General features: G+C 40.9%; 1 protein-coding gene across 7 annotated transcripts in view; it reads right to left on the reverse strand.

Moving 5' to 3' along the window:
* Positions 1-14,847, reverse strand: part of LOC146373659 (muscleblind-like protein 1) — a 66,095-nt gene that overhangs the window by 18,213 nt on the left and 33,035 nt on the right. For all 7 annotated transcript variants that reach the window (XM_084951847.1, XM_084951846.1, XM_084951844.1 and 4 more), the window contains exon 3: positions 3,691-3,861. In XM_084951847.1, the coding sequence (XP_084807973.1) occupies positions 3,691-3,861 (171 nt within the window). The remainder of the gene's footprint in view (positions 1-3,690; positions 3,862-14,847) is intronic.

Consider the following 14,847-nt stretch of genomic DNA (forward strand, 5'->3'; position numbering starts at 1 on the left):
TGTATTTGTTTTATTGAATGTGAAACTGGCAAGAACATTCTGGAACTGCTGGGATTTATTATATAACCACTAAACCTATAAACACTGTCTTTATTGTTGTCATTAAGCAAATCCTAGGAAATTACCAAGTATAATTATGAATGTTAATTTAGCAATAATAAACCGTTAGATGACAAAGCACACAAAACTGCTTATTGCAAATTAGTCTGTGCATTCACAGCAGTGGTAGGAAACTTTGTGTATGACTGTTTTTCCTATACTCACTGAAATGGCATGGATTCTGGTCCTTATGGGCGTCATGTCTGATCAATCTTGTGCTATTTCACATACAGTGCTTAACAAATTATCAGAACACCCAGTATAAAGTCTGTGTCACAGATGATCTTAATTACACAGCATAATTACCAAAATCACTGCTATCATTGTTTCTGTAGTGATTATTCCACCAGTAAACATCAGCTAATCAAAACTATGCTCCTAATGTTAAAATATAATTGCTGCTGTTATCCATAAATTTTCAAATGTAATGTTTTACAAAAGAGTTGAAAAAATAACTAGAATGTCATTAATTAAGATTAAGACGCAACATTTCAATTATTTACTTGCTGGAGAAACAAAAATGTATGTTATGCTTGATTAATTTCTGACTTCTCAGAGAGAAGTCCAGTGTGCCGACTATTTGGGTCTAAAATGTGAATTCAGTTTGTTAGCTGTTCAATAAATACCAATAAAACAAGACAGCTTTCTGAGATATTTGTGTTTTTTTGTTGTTTTAATGACAAGTCGTCAAATAAATTTGTTAAGATCTGTAGAGTGGTAAGCAGTATGTGCTGCACTGACACTCGATCGAGCCAAAGTTTTGGCTGGCTACTGTGCCAAATCTGTACTGTGTAATTTTTTTGTGCCTGCTCACTGTCTTCATATAGAGTATGTGTGTCTGCTTCCCATCATTCTTTGTTTCTACTGGTCATGTCAATGCAGAAGCTTCCAAGACAGCATGTTTGCATTGCACCTTGCCAAACCATTCATGCACGGTACAAACCACAGGAAATAATGCTTTTCAGAGGGCAGCGGTGCTGATGTTACATTTCGGGCCCTCTACAGGAACCTGGGCAAATATGGTGGGAACGCAGCTCTCGTGACAGTCTCAGGTCTCCTTTGAGCTGTCACTACTGTCCCATAAAACAATTCACACTGACATCACATGTGCAGTTACACAGTTTCAAAATTCACTAAAACCACCATTTTGACCCAGACTAGTGGACATAAAATCCATCTAAATGGATATGGGCCAAACAGAGCCCTCAACTCATTACCACCAAAGGACTGACAAACACAAAACACCTTACAATACTCATCAAAAGACTCAAAAAAAAAAAAAAACTTACACAAATCCACTACAAACTGTATCTGGGAACAATATGCTTATTTGCATACTCAGTCACATAGTTTCTGAACACACATCTAAATTATACTATATTTGCAGATTTTGCATCTTGCACATCTTCGTCTCGTCTACAATATCTTGACAATAACTTGTCAAGTTATTGTCAAAAATGGAGTCAAGCTAAGTTCAATGGATATAACTTTTTAGGAAAATTTAAACAAGAGTTTGTGCTGGCCTTTAATTCACTAAAATCTTTTTTTTAAACCCTGATATAATTGTGTTCAGAAACTATGTGACTGAGTATGCAAATAAGCATATTGTTCCCAGATACAGTTTGTAGTGGATTTGTGTAAGTTTTTTTTTTTTTTTTTGAGTCTTTTGATGAGTATTGTAAGGTGTTTTGTGTTTGTCAGTCCTTTGGTGGTAATGAGTTGAGGGCTCTGTTTGGCCCATATCCATTTAGATGGATTTTATGTCCACTAGTCTGGGTCAAAATGGTGGTTTTAGTGAATTTTGAAACTGTGTAACTGCACATGTGATGTCAGTGTGAATTGTTTTATGGGACAGTAGTGACAGCTCAAAGGAGACCTGAGACTGTCACGAGAGCTGCGTTCCCACCATATTTGCCCAGGTTCCTGTAGAGGGCCCGAAATGTAACATCAGCACCGCTGCCCTCTGAAAAGCATTATTTCCTGTGGTTTGTACCGTGCATGAATGGTTTGGCAAGGTGCAATGCAAACATGCTGTCTTGGATATTTTTCCAATATCAAGCAACATTTGAGAACCACTGCTATAAATGACTAAATTCAATTAACATTTCGCAGTTAAATATTTTTTACCTGTTGAAAACAGAACATTTTAGACATATGGTTATTGGTATGGATATTTATTGTAATAATTATCCATAATTAAGCCCAGAATGTTCAAACCGTTATATTAATAGGTAAGTAACCGTAAGTACTCTGTCCACTGACAAGGTCCAGCAAATCAAGCCAATCGTGCATATTAAAAATGGATGGCTATAGAGTGGTTATTAGTTTTTTGGACGTGTATTTGAATAGAATGTTTTATATGCAATGTGCAGTTAATTGCCACTTTATTAGGTACATAATTATTAATAGCTTTAGGCCCCATTTTGCCTTTAAAACATTTTCAATTCAACAAGGTCTTGCTCAGAGACTGTTTTGAAAAGTGCTTTGTTGGATTAAGATCTTGTGACTGGAGCCCATTGGAGTACTGTGGACTCACTGCCATGTTCAAGAAACCAGTTTGAGATGAGTCTGAGCTTTGTGACATGGCACTTTAGTCTGTTTAAAGCGGGCATCAGAAGGTGGGTACACTGTGCTCATAAAAAGATATATTCAGGTAGCCTGTGGTATTTAAATGATGCTCAGTTAGTATGATGGGGCGCCAAGAAATTATTCGCTACATCATTAAATCACCACCACTGGCAGCTTGAAAGGTTGATAGAAGGCATAATGGATCTATGCTTTCTTGTTGTTTTCGCCAAATTCTGACCTTACTACCTGAAGGTCACACTAGATATTGAGATTCATCACACTGGGCAAAGTTTTTCCAATCTTCTGTTGCCCACAAGATTGGAAAAACTTGAACCTTGAAGCAGTACCCCATCTACTTCAAAGTTCAAAAGGTTGTGCATTCAGAGAAGCTCTTCTGCATACTTTGGCTGCAGCAAGTGGTTAGTGGAGTTACTGCTGGATTCCTATCGGCTCAAAGAAGTCTGTCCATTCTCCTCCGACCTCGGGCATCAACAAGGCATTTTGCTGCTCAGTGGACATTTTTCAGACAATTCTCTACAAACCTCCAGGGTTTGTAGAGAGGTGTAGAAAGGTGGACAAGAATATACCGGCTGCTCGGTCTGTGGCTTTTTGTCTGACTCAGGGACCACGGCGTTGTTCTTTGTAGACATATTTTCCTTGTTGCCTTGTTTAAACCGCCAAAAATGGTGGTTTAAATTTCGTGACTCACTGACAAACCATTTTGTGGCATGCAGTCTAACGACATCACATTTTGGTGACTGCTCGGATCACTTGGAACCCCAGGCGAGCAGGTACTAAAAAAGGTACCTGGTACCAGGCACTATGACCTAATGGAAAACCCTGAAAATGTGGCGAACCGTGCCAAGTCGATCTGAGTAGGTACTGATGGAAAACTGACTTTTGACCATGTCTACATGCCAAAATGCACTCAGTTGATGCTATGTGATTGGCTGATTAGACATTTTTGTTAATGGGCAGTTGAACATGTGTACCTAATAAACTGTCTGGTGAGTGACTACTCACCACTGGTTGTAGCTGTGTGCCGGGCATCATGGCGTTAGCAAGCTGCATCTGCTGGGCCAGCATGGCCATGTTTTTCTGTTGGATGAGGTTGTTTCTTCCATTGATCTCCAGCTGGGTCTTTAGGTGAGGAGGAGGATGCAGGTACTTACAGTTCTCTCTGGAACAGCGGCCCTGATGGGATGAGAGACGAAGAGAAAGGAGGAGACAAGGAGGGCAAAATCAAGGGAGGGGGGTGGGGAAGAAAGACACATGGGAAGTGGTGGATTAGAATACTGTTCCCTTTAACCACAGCCTAATGTATAGACGTAATGAGCCTTGAATTAAGTCGCTGCCCTCCTATTTAACCGGCGCCGACCTCACATCCTTGACATCTGGGCCTGCCACTCTTTTTGCCATAAAGCAGACCAATCAGTTCTGCAGAAGATGTAGGCTTACCACCTTCTCTATTTTCTCAAGGTCCCATTGGGAGACAAATTAGCTCCAAGAGCAGAGATAAAGAGGATTAACTGTCTATCTGCTCTTTCTAAGAGATTGTTTTACACAAAGCAAACATTCAACAAACACAATGTTGCCGTGTGCCTGTGATAAAAGGAACAATTCATTGTCTGGAAATTATTTTTTTGGTTTCATTTGTTTATTATTTGATCAAAATCACGAACTTTGTGATCATAATTTCTTCAATGCTGAAATAACATCTTAAAATTAAGTCTAATTTTAAAAGTAAAAACAATTGCGTTGAATTGATTCGGCATTGTTGGTCTAACCCCAAAGAAAATTTGTTTTGGGAATCTAAATTAGCAAAAGCTCCCCAGTCTCCTCCATCCTACCACCTAAGAAGCTGTTCAACTTGATGCTCGATGTTTTAAAAAGCCCTGTGAATCACCATTGATCTCCACTCAATTCAAACAAATGAGCCATGTGTCAATATCGGACATAATTTCAGTAAAGATGAGGCGGGAGAACTGATGTAGGATCGATACGTGATTGGAGACTCCTGTGACACGAAACATAAACACATTATGGCAATCTAATGCTGTATTATGCTACTATGCTAGAGACTGTGGTCTGTGCGGACTCACTGCTGTGGGTGCTTATATTCATCCTGCAGCCAGCAGCCCAAAGGGAGGAGAGAATGTAATTTACACTCTCATAATGCCTGCTCCACTGAACACTCCCCTGGCTAGGTGTAATATCTTAGATATCGCCACCTCTCTTTCACTCCCCCTTTCTCCCTCATTCTCTCCCTTTCACATCAATCCCCATACATCCTGAGCCCCGTGCTGATATTTGCTCTCCTCATCATGAATACAGAGCAGCGCAAGTGCCGACGTACTACTGCGATCTGTGTATATATTCATGTATGTGTGCAGCATTTGTACTACTCCTTGCCTTTGTCAGCTTCTCTCTCTGTCTTCTTCTTGTGCCTCAACCACCTCATCAAAATGCATCCTCAATCCATCTATTCCCATTACTGCTTTATGTAAATCTTTTTTCAGGGGGACTGGGAAACCAGCCCTGCGACAACTCCACAGTGTCCCCTCCCATGGGGAATTAAAGGTTGGCTGTCATGCAACTGCTTATTTCAGTGAGATTACCTGCTGCTCACTGTGGCCTACTATGACACCTTCCTTCACAGCCTAACACATACACTCTCCCACTCTGGCTTTATGCTTAACACCTCTCTTCTTTCTCCTCCTTTCACTTCCTGGTCTTGCTCTGTCTCTGCCTCTCTCCCATTTATTCTGCTTAGCTACAGCATGAAAGGTACTTTGCATTGGAGAGCAGCAGAATGTCAAGACTAAATCCAGCATTTTGATTGGCTAAAAGCTGTGAGGAATAGCATTCGCAGCCTGACCATTGGCCAAAAGGCACACATTGACAATGTTCCAAGTCAACCCTCCCGGTTCATCCCTATGTGGCTGTAAACTATTGATCAGTGTTAATTGGTTAATGTCTTTTGATTTTCAGGGTACATTCCCTCTGGACTCAAGCATGTCAAATCCAGCCGTGTGTGTGTGTGTGTGTGTGTGTGTGTGTGTGTGTGTGTGTGTGTGCAATCAACTGTGACAATGCAGCCCCTCAATTACATAAATTACAGCTCTATCTGAGGGCTGTAATTTATGTAAGCTCTTTTTCAGCAGGGTTCCCTGCATCAGTTTTCAGTGGTCAAAGCTCAAAAGGTTTTAAACACTTACACATTTTAACAAGCCATACTGGGAATAAGCTGCAAAATAATTACTTCAAGAATAAGAAACCTTTGTAAAGGTTTTTAAAGAAGAAAAAGTTTAAGCTTCTGGTAAACAGGTGGTGGAAGTGCTTTTCTATGACGAGCAAGAATGTAGATGATCTCATGTTGCCAATTTTTTATCGAAATATTTATATAAAAAACAACTACCTGACATTCTGGTGCTTTTAACTGGCACCACTCAATCGTTCACTGCAGTCAAACAGTGTTATTTTCAAAATAACATGGACAAAACTCTTAGGTTATGTTTTCGAAAAAGGTATTTTCTTTCTCGAAGATGAACAATATCAGCAAATTACGTGGATCCTGATAAAGACAGAATCTGAATTATCGTTTATTGGCTACATTCAGAAAGGTCAGCACCCTGATATATTCATCCCCCTCTATTTTCACCAGCAGGGCCATTATCTATAGCAGCGTTGTTGTTCTCCGAACAATGCCATGCATGAGCCCGAGGTCCTTGCCAATCATTGTCTGTGATGTTAATGTTTTGGCTTCTCTCTTGTGCCTTTTCACCTGTCTGCCTGTCCTCCATGGAGATGTTAATATGCTAACAGACTACCAGCATCTGTCTCTCAAGCACTCTCCCTACTGTTCCATCTTCTTCTCCTCTCATCTTATTTTTGTCTCTTCTGTCTTTTTCCAATTCTTCAGGTCCAGTTCTCTGCAACTCCCTGCCCCATTCTTTCTTCTTAAGAATTAAGCAAGTTTCACATGTTTGGTTCACTCTCCTAATAATGGAGGTAGCTATTCCTCAAATCCAGATTCTAACACTTGAACCAATTTACCTTCCCAATATTTTAGTTGCAGCAAAGAATAGTTAAATGGTTAGCACTTTAAAGACAGGAAATCACTTTTCACTATTAAGGTGTATGGAGAATAGAGCAATCTGTTCTTCAAAATCACCTTAGCCTCATTAAACCAGATTTCTCCCGTGTTTATTATAGTTCCACACATGCAGGTTATTCTGGTTCGGCACCCAGTACCAACTTTCCAGCTGGTCTCCAGCTTCACTATATAAAGGGGAGAAATCTCATTAGCTTTATCATGCACACCTGTCCCTCCAGCCTCCCTGACACTGCCCCTTGAGCTCACAGTACCAAACCTCCCCTGCAGCTGAGCCAGCGACCGAACCTCCGCCACAGTAAGTAACAAGGAAGTCTTGGCCAAGATGTTCGACAGCTACACTGAGAGTTTCTGAAACCCACAGAGGCAATAAGTCATAAGTAATAATAAGTTATAAGTCAGTAGATAAACTGATTGATTTCCAGATTGTGAGTTTAACCCAGCAGTTTAACCCAGAAAATTTGAGTTTTGGTCGAGAGTGCAACATCCTCGACGTCTGGGCAACCACCTTCGGTCACAAGGTGCAGTCGCAATCCTTGTAGAAACTGCAGTCCCTCTCACAAAGATTGGAAAATGTTTACAAATAATTGCTTACTAAAATGCTTGCTAACTTAATAAATACAACAAATTGTTACCAGATTCCAATCAATCTTATATATATATTCCTATATAATAGCATGTAGTTTCAGAGCAACAGAGACAGTCAGCAGACTGACTGTCTCTGTTGTTTTATCACCATCTTGACGTACCAAATTCTCTCTGAAAACGGCACATGACTGTGAGTTGTCATAGACCAGGTCCCTAACTTTAACATGGCCATTTCAAGCCATTTCAAGATCACAAGTTTGTTGCACACCGTTGTAATAATTCTGTGACTGAAGCCGGTACAAAGATTAACATATCAATTTGTGTCAGCATACAGTGATAGATAAGTGAGTGGATATCAAAAGATTTTATTCTGAAATCTTTAATCTTAAGGAGACCCTTGGTTGTGACTTGTGGGGCACAGAATTGGTAATTATCTGCTTTTTGTTTTTTCCTAATAAGTGTGTCATGTATTTATAAGAAGGAATAAAACAATTTAATTTCAGGAATTATATAAACTATTACTGCTGTAGTAGTAGTAGTTGTTGTTGTTGTTGTTGTTGTTGTTGTTGTTGTATTATTAATACTACTATTCCATAGCAGTAATTACTGTCAATATGTTTTTTTAACTGCTGCTTTATTTTATCATCAAATGTAAGTGTATTTTTTGTCATGTCTCGCTCCCATCATCCCCTGGTTCTGAGGTTTCTTCCTGTTAAAAGGGAGATTTTTCTCCCCTTTGTTGCCAAGTGTTTGCTCAAAGTGAATCGTTTGATCATTTTATTGTAGAGGTTTTACCTTCAAATATAAAGTGTCTTGAGGCGACTGCTGTTGTGATTTGGCACTATATAAATAAAATTTAATTGAACTTAAAATGTATTATATACATAAAGGGATCAAGGGTCAAGACACTGACCCACATGTTTATGAAGTCATCAAATCACTATTTTTGCGTACATGTAAATGTTTTGGGGCACTGTGATCTGAAACTCGCAATGTCGGTCTTACTTGTTGCCTGCGGTGCTTTGACAGCTCTCTGAAAGATGTGCCTGAGGAATTCCAGTGAATAAAACCTGTGGCAGAACTCCTCTCAGAGATTGGCAACAGAGGCAAAGAACAGAAGAAGTAGAAGGCAGACAGTCAGAGAGAGCTACAGAAAAGCAAAAGGGAGTGAGACAGACAGAGACACAGATGCAGAGTGTGCTTTTCATATTAATATTAATCAAAGTGGTCTGTGCAAGTGATTTCGGCTGTGCCTTTGTTGGCATGTATCTACAGTATATCCTCCAAAGGGCTGAATGGCACATTGCTTTCCACAAAGTCCTTCTGCGCGTTCACTCCCGTAATCACACGCTGATTCTGAATGATCTTTTAATCTACCCATCCAGAATGACTCATTCCAACTTAACCACACATAATCCAACAGCCTCTGATCTTTTCCGCATTTTCACTCTGTCTCTCCTCTCGGTGTGCCTGAGCTCCCCTCAAACCACGGCTGCACAGTGAACACCGTGACCAGTGTGACAACTGTAGAGCTTAAGTCTGGACGGCCACCGTTCCAAGTCCCTTTGCATTATTAATTCTCTCTCAGTGGAACTGCCTTTCCCTCCTGCTCCCAAAGACAAGCATCAATCAAGAAAGTGCCGTCTGGTTGAGGGCTGTGGTGAGAATACACAAGCTCACACGCACACGCAGACACGCACTCTGTGCTTTCCTGACCAAAGGTTCCTGTTGGCAAGCATACGTCAGACAAAATATGACATCAGATACGGTACAAAGAACAGCCTGTCTGAGGACTCAGAGTGCTGCCAGACAAGCCAATGTTGTTAGTACGCGCACACATACACCCCGCACACACAGACAAACGTACACACTCTAAAACAGAATTTTTATTAAGCAATACAGCTCAGCTGCAAACCACTGGCAAATCAGGCAGTATGTTAGCAGGTAAACCCGATGACAAACATGTTTTTCGGAGACAAAAAACATCCTGTTTTCATTGCCTTCCCTTTTTCCACCTCTCCCTGTTCCATAGCTAATACCAGCTGGCTATATAAGTCTCATTATCTCGTTCCAATCATTTATTAAATCTGGAACACCCCAGGTGCATTAGTATATTAGCCTGGATCAGTTAATGACCTTAAAATCTCATTTAACTGGGCAGAGGGATAAGCCGTTGAGACAACGACAAAGATAGACGTGTGGACAAAAGAATCACAGACAATGATAGACGAGGTGACGCAACACACCTGGTAGAAACTAGTAATGGAACATAACAGCGGACGAATACCGCCGAACGTCACGGCTGACGTAGAATCCGAGGAAAGCTTTTAGCTGCAGTGCTCAATTAGCCAAAACACCAATTACATTGCCCAATAGCACACAGAGTGTTAGCATGCTTTGGGTGGACGTTGGTACAAAATCATTAGCACAGGAAGTTAATGACGGGGCAAAATCATTAGCCCCCGTGGCTAATGACAACACTCTGCTGCTGCTGAGCTGAACTGCTCTGAGTTTGTGATCTATTACCATACATGGCGGACATATCTAACTCAAGTAGCTCATGTCAAAGGAGCATTTGACATTTTGATTCATTTATTACTGGCTATCATTCTCCTTTTTTAAAAAAAAAAATAATATTATGCTCTGCATCAATCAGTCCTTTTTCAAGGTAAGATACAGAGAGAGCTCACAAATCCCAGTGCTTCTTTCATTTGCTCTGAATACACTGGCTAAATCACATCAATCAAAATATCAAAAAATAATGATAAAAGCCTAGAATTAGGATTTGGTAGGATTTTTTTGTTAAGATTGTCTGGATTTAATCATGAAAAAAACCCAAACAGATCCCATGCAGGGCAGATTTTGAAATTCTTTCCATTTTGCTGTGAGGAAATGAATGAAAGTCTCCAAACAGATGATCAAGAAACAGGCACTTGCTGAAATCACATGAAGTGGACAGAAATGTCCGAGGAATTACAGTGGCATTGCAATTTTACCACCAGTACTGACTTATTTCACAGTGGGCCACCCGACAACTAAAGGAGTGCACTGGAATTGGTTCAGAGAGTGTATACCATGTAATCATTAGACTCCCTTGAGGCCGGGCAAATGAGGATAAGGCATACCTTCTGTATCTGCTGCTGACCGGTCTGAAAGTGAACACCAGCATGGTTAAAAAAGTCAGCATTAGCACCCAAGAAATTAAAAAAAAAGGATTAAATGAAACGTCAGCAGCAGAGCCTTTTTTCATCTTTGCTCACTATGCTCCTTTTACTAAAGTCACACAGCTCAGACTTCTTCATTTTATTTTTCACTTGCTTATAGGGCTGTTCGATATAGTGATATATATCGGATGACGATATAAAAAACGTCTATCGTTTCATTTTACGCTATCGTTTGTTTCGTGGTGTCGCAAAATAAACTGTTTACGGCAATATTTTTTCATTATTTTGATGGTCACTGTAGTGGCTATATTAATTTCTTAAAGTTCTCTCTTTCTCTTATATTTAATATAACCACACTACAGACGAGCGCCTGTTTTTATGCGTTGTCGTTATTTCCACATAAACCTTTCACAATAAAGCTCACAATCCTGTTGAGACTTTTCAAAATAAACTGAATCACGTGAAAGAGCAGATTATTAACGGATGAGAAGCAAAAAAGAGCCGCCAGGTGCTAAAAAATAAACCTTAGACTCAAACGTTAGAACAGGCTTTTCCCCGCAGCACGCCGTGTAATAAATACTCACAAAGAAAACGGCGGCCTTTACAACTTATGTCTAAAAATGTATCGTTTCATGCATCAGTTAAAACACTCGACTCCAGGTACGCGACGCCCAGCTGGAAACACTTCCCGCAAGACGAGCTGCCCAAGATTCACAGAATTTACAGAAAATGTTACATTTTTGTGATTTATATCGTTATCGGACGATAGATGTCTTAATATCGGGATATGAGATTTTGGTCATATCGCACAGCCCTACTTGCTTATAGAATCTGCTTTAAAATGCGGGATGAAAACGTTCAAATAAAAAAAGTCTCTGTGGCGTCTGACCCTCTCGGCTGCATTATAGGTGGGAAGTGTTATCTTGGCTCCAGCGGGAACGTCATTGTAGAGTTGGGTAAGGCAAAGTCCCTAATTAGCTTTGTTCTCATTTAGTCTACAACGCTATCTCCCCTCAGACAGACAAATACACACATTTTCAAACACATATAGACAGCAATGCAGAGAGAGGCGAGAGAGACCACCCCACAGCTCCTGAGATCTGGCCCTTCTTCTCTATTTCTCTTTCAATTAACCCTCTTCCTCCATCCTCTATCCGTTCATCTTTTTCTCTCGGCCTTTATCTCTCCTTCACTCTCTGTCTGAGCGTTCCCTATTCACAATCTTTAAAGTTTAGTCTAATTCAGTTTTATCTCCCATTCACTCTGTCAAAAAGGCAGGCAAAGAGCAGACCCATTAAAACAGGCTTAATGGAAGACTGTTGAACAGGCAGAGAGGATTCAACAGCTTTTAGACCTAATTATTTCCTGTCCATCGTTGTAACGCTCGTTCTGCAGTTATACTGTATGGGCGTCACTGGCTGCTGGGGACAGACCTCTGTTCTTTTTTTGGATTTTCTTCATCTAAACCTTCCCCCTCTTTTCATATCTTGCTCTCCATCAATTTTCACTCTGCTTAAATTGCTTTACACTTATTGTCATTAAGTGTTCATTAAGAGGTGGGCTAAAGAGTTTGTTTGTTTTTTAATTGTTTGCTTATGACTCTATTTCAAGGCGGGGGGGAAAAAAGGAAAAAAGATGGAGTTGTCCTTGTAAATGAACAAAAGATGCTTGCTGACAAAGAATGGCAGCTGCCTTTGGTTTGTGCTGTGATCTTTAGCAGCTACATAAAGTGGCTCCGAAGTGAAAACAAAAGATGCTGTTGGCAACAGGAGACGGGCAACAGAGAGCGCTGCTCTCCGCCAGTGAATACTGCATTTGACCTGGTCGCTGGAGAGCAAGAAAAACAGTTCGATGCCTTCTCTGCATAATGACCTGAAGAAGGCCTTAATATCAAATGACTGTTCTTTTTTTATGAGTCAAGATCAGATGCAGTAAAGTCAGCTGGCTGGAATGTTTTATTCAGCTCTTCTGATGAGTCATGGGGGACATGGCAGATAATCACAAGACCACAACCTAAAGCTTCAGAGTGTGAAAAACTGAGGGCAAGTTGTCAAATGCTAGTAGAGACATCTCTTCTTACATCCATGTGTGGCACATCTTCATTCACGCTCACACATACTCCTTCAACAAAGAGTGTCACTGTACTGGCATCAGCAGCTAGTGTCATTGCCTTGAGGTTAAAGCAGATAAGAGAGGATTAGCATTCATTACTCCACAGAGTGATGATACACCCACTGCAAGCACACACAAAATGATGCACGGGCATTCTTAAAGCACACACACTCGAGGAGCGTAGCCAAATGCTTTTCTCCAAAGATTATATTAATAATAGAAGGGAAGTACAAAGAAAACAACAGTAATACAGCATGTAATCCTTTGTATCATCAACAACTGCAGAGCTGGAAATCCTTAAACTGAAGCCTTTGGGATACATGACGAGTTTTGGCATTGTTGGGGGAAAAGAAAAAGAAAATAAGCACAACAGTAAAAAGGAATTAGCTATTCAGTGCAAGATTCTTCTATTTCCATGATGGTTTCATGATGAAGTTACCCGTTTCCCATGTGCACTACCCAAGAGCACTCAGAACAAAAGTAAGAATTGTTTAAAAAACTGATAAATAGGCGTCTTTCCCCCCCTCAGAATCTCGTCTTCTCTACAGGAAAGGAGCATTCGGCACAGAGTGTCTTTTTCCTGTAAAGAGCCAAAAGGGAGCAAAAGTAAAAGACGGGCAGAAAGAATAGAAACAAAGACTGAGATGGAGTCACGGGTTAAGGATGTATTCTGTTGGGGTGATATATCATGTAGAAAAGCATGACACAATGTGTCTTAATTCTCTCCCACACACACTGTGCACAGCAGAGCAAAGGGCCATCACCCCCCTCCGTCTTCACATAGCGCCTTCCGGCTGCACACTCATCCACATCGATCCACATTGATCAAAGTCGGCTTGTACCACTTCAGCAAAGAGCGGGGAAACGCTGGACAGGGTGATCACCTTCTCTAAGCCTCTCTCACAATGGACTCATCTTGTCAGAGCTGCCACTGCCACGTATTGTATCCCGCTGTAGTTGCAAAACGTAATGTTGTCCATCCACAAAGCCAATTAGAAAGAAAAAAGTATGAACAAATTCGGGCTAAAACTGAACAGAATTTATACAGGAGCTTACATGAAAAAGCTTGCTTGAGAAAATAAGGATCTGACTGCACTCTAGATGTCATTCAGATCAAATATTTGTGAGGACATGTAGTCCAGTCTAGACTTAAAATACCAGCAGGGAAGCAGCGGTGGTAGACACTGCGGTGACAGACAGCAAGCTGTCGGCAGACCCAACACAACACAGCTGCTGTAGCCCTTCTGATGGCTGAGCCTGATACCGATGTAATCCAGTTAAAGCCTCCTGAAGAATCACAATGTCTAACATCAAGCCCTGCAACATGCACTATAACAATAAAGGGATATTACAGACATTCTTCAATATTGCACATGCCGAAGAGCCGACTGGCACCACTCCCGTTCACTTCCGCACTCCCTTTCTCTGTTATTACTTTCCTTCCACTTCCCTTTTCTCGACCTGTCCATCATTGTCCATGTGACATAATTTGATTTCTGTCCATCACTCTTTCATTGTCTTTCACTTTATTTCGTTGCTACACAGTCTCTTTTCCTTTCTGACGCCACCCTCGTGCCTCATCCGTGTCTCTGCAGGGATTACACTCTCGGTGTCTTTTATGTCACGATGATGCAACTGGTGATGCAGACATTTTCTGCAAATGACACCGTCTCATTGCGTCATCTCACCTTGTTTTATTTGTCATTGTTTACTTGTTTTATTTCATTTCATGTGTTCATTTGCTCAGGTTTGCATGAGTTGCATGTTTCCGGGTGGGTTTTACAGGTAGTCTTTGTAGGAAGAAAAAGAGAGAAGAGCCATGCTGAAAGCAGCCAAACATCCGCTCCATAATGGTCATGAAGGATCAATACTGCATGGCGACAAAGTGCTGATAAACAGTGTGGTTTCTGTTAATTAGCACTTCTCTAACGATCTCTCTCTCACACACATTTTCTCCTCCTCTTTTCCCTACTCTTTCACTTTCTGTACTTGCCTCCCACCCTCTTCATTCCCTTCCATTAAAACCCTTTGTTTCTCTGACTTGATCGCTTGGTCACTCCTCCAAGTCTGCTGACGCTGTCCTCCCAACCAACACTCTTATCTCCGAGCAAAGAAAACAAAGTGAGGGGAGGAATCCGAGTTCTTTTCATAAGCGTGATGAATATCCCACTCCTGTGTTTGTGGCTGACGGCTCTCAAGGAT

This window comes from Perissodus microlepis, chromosome 14 (genome assembly GCF_051167445.1).
Source record: "Perissodus microlepis isolate ML-2025 ecotype Zambia chromosome 14, ASM5116744v1, whole genome shotgun sequence".
Classification (NCBI taxonomy): Eukaryota; Metazoa; Chordata; class Actinopteri; order Cichliformes; family Cichlidae; genus Perissodus; species Perissodus microlepis.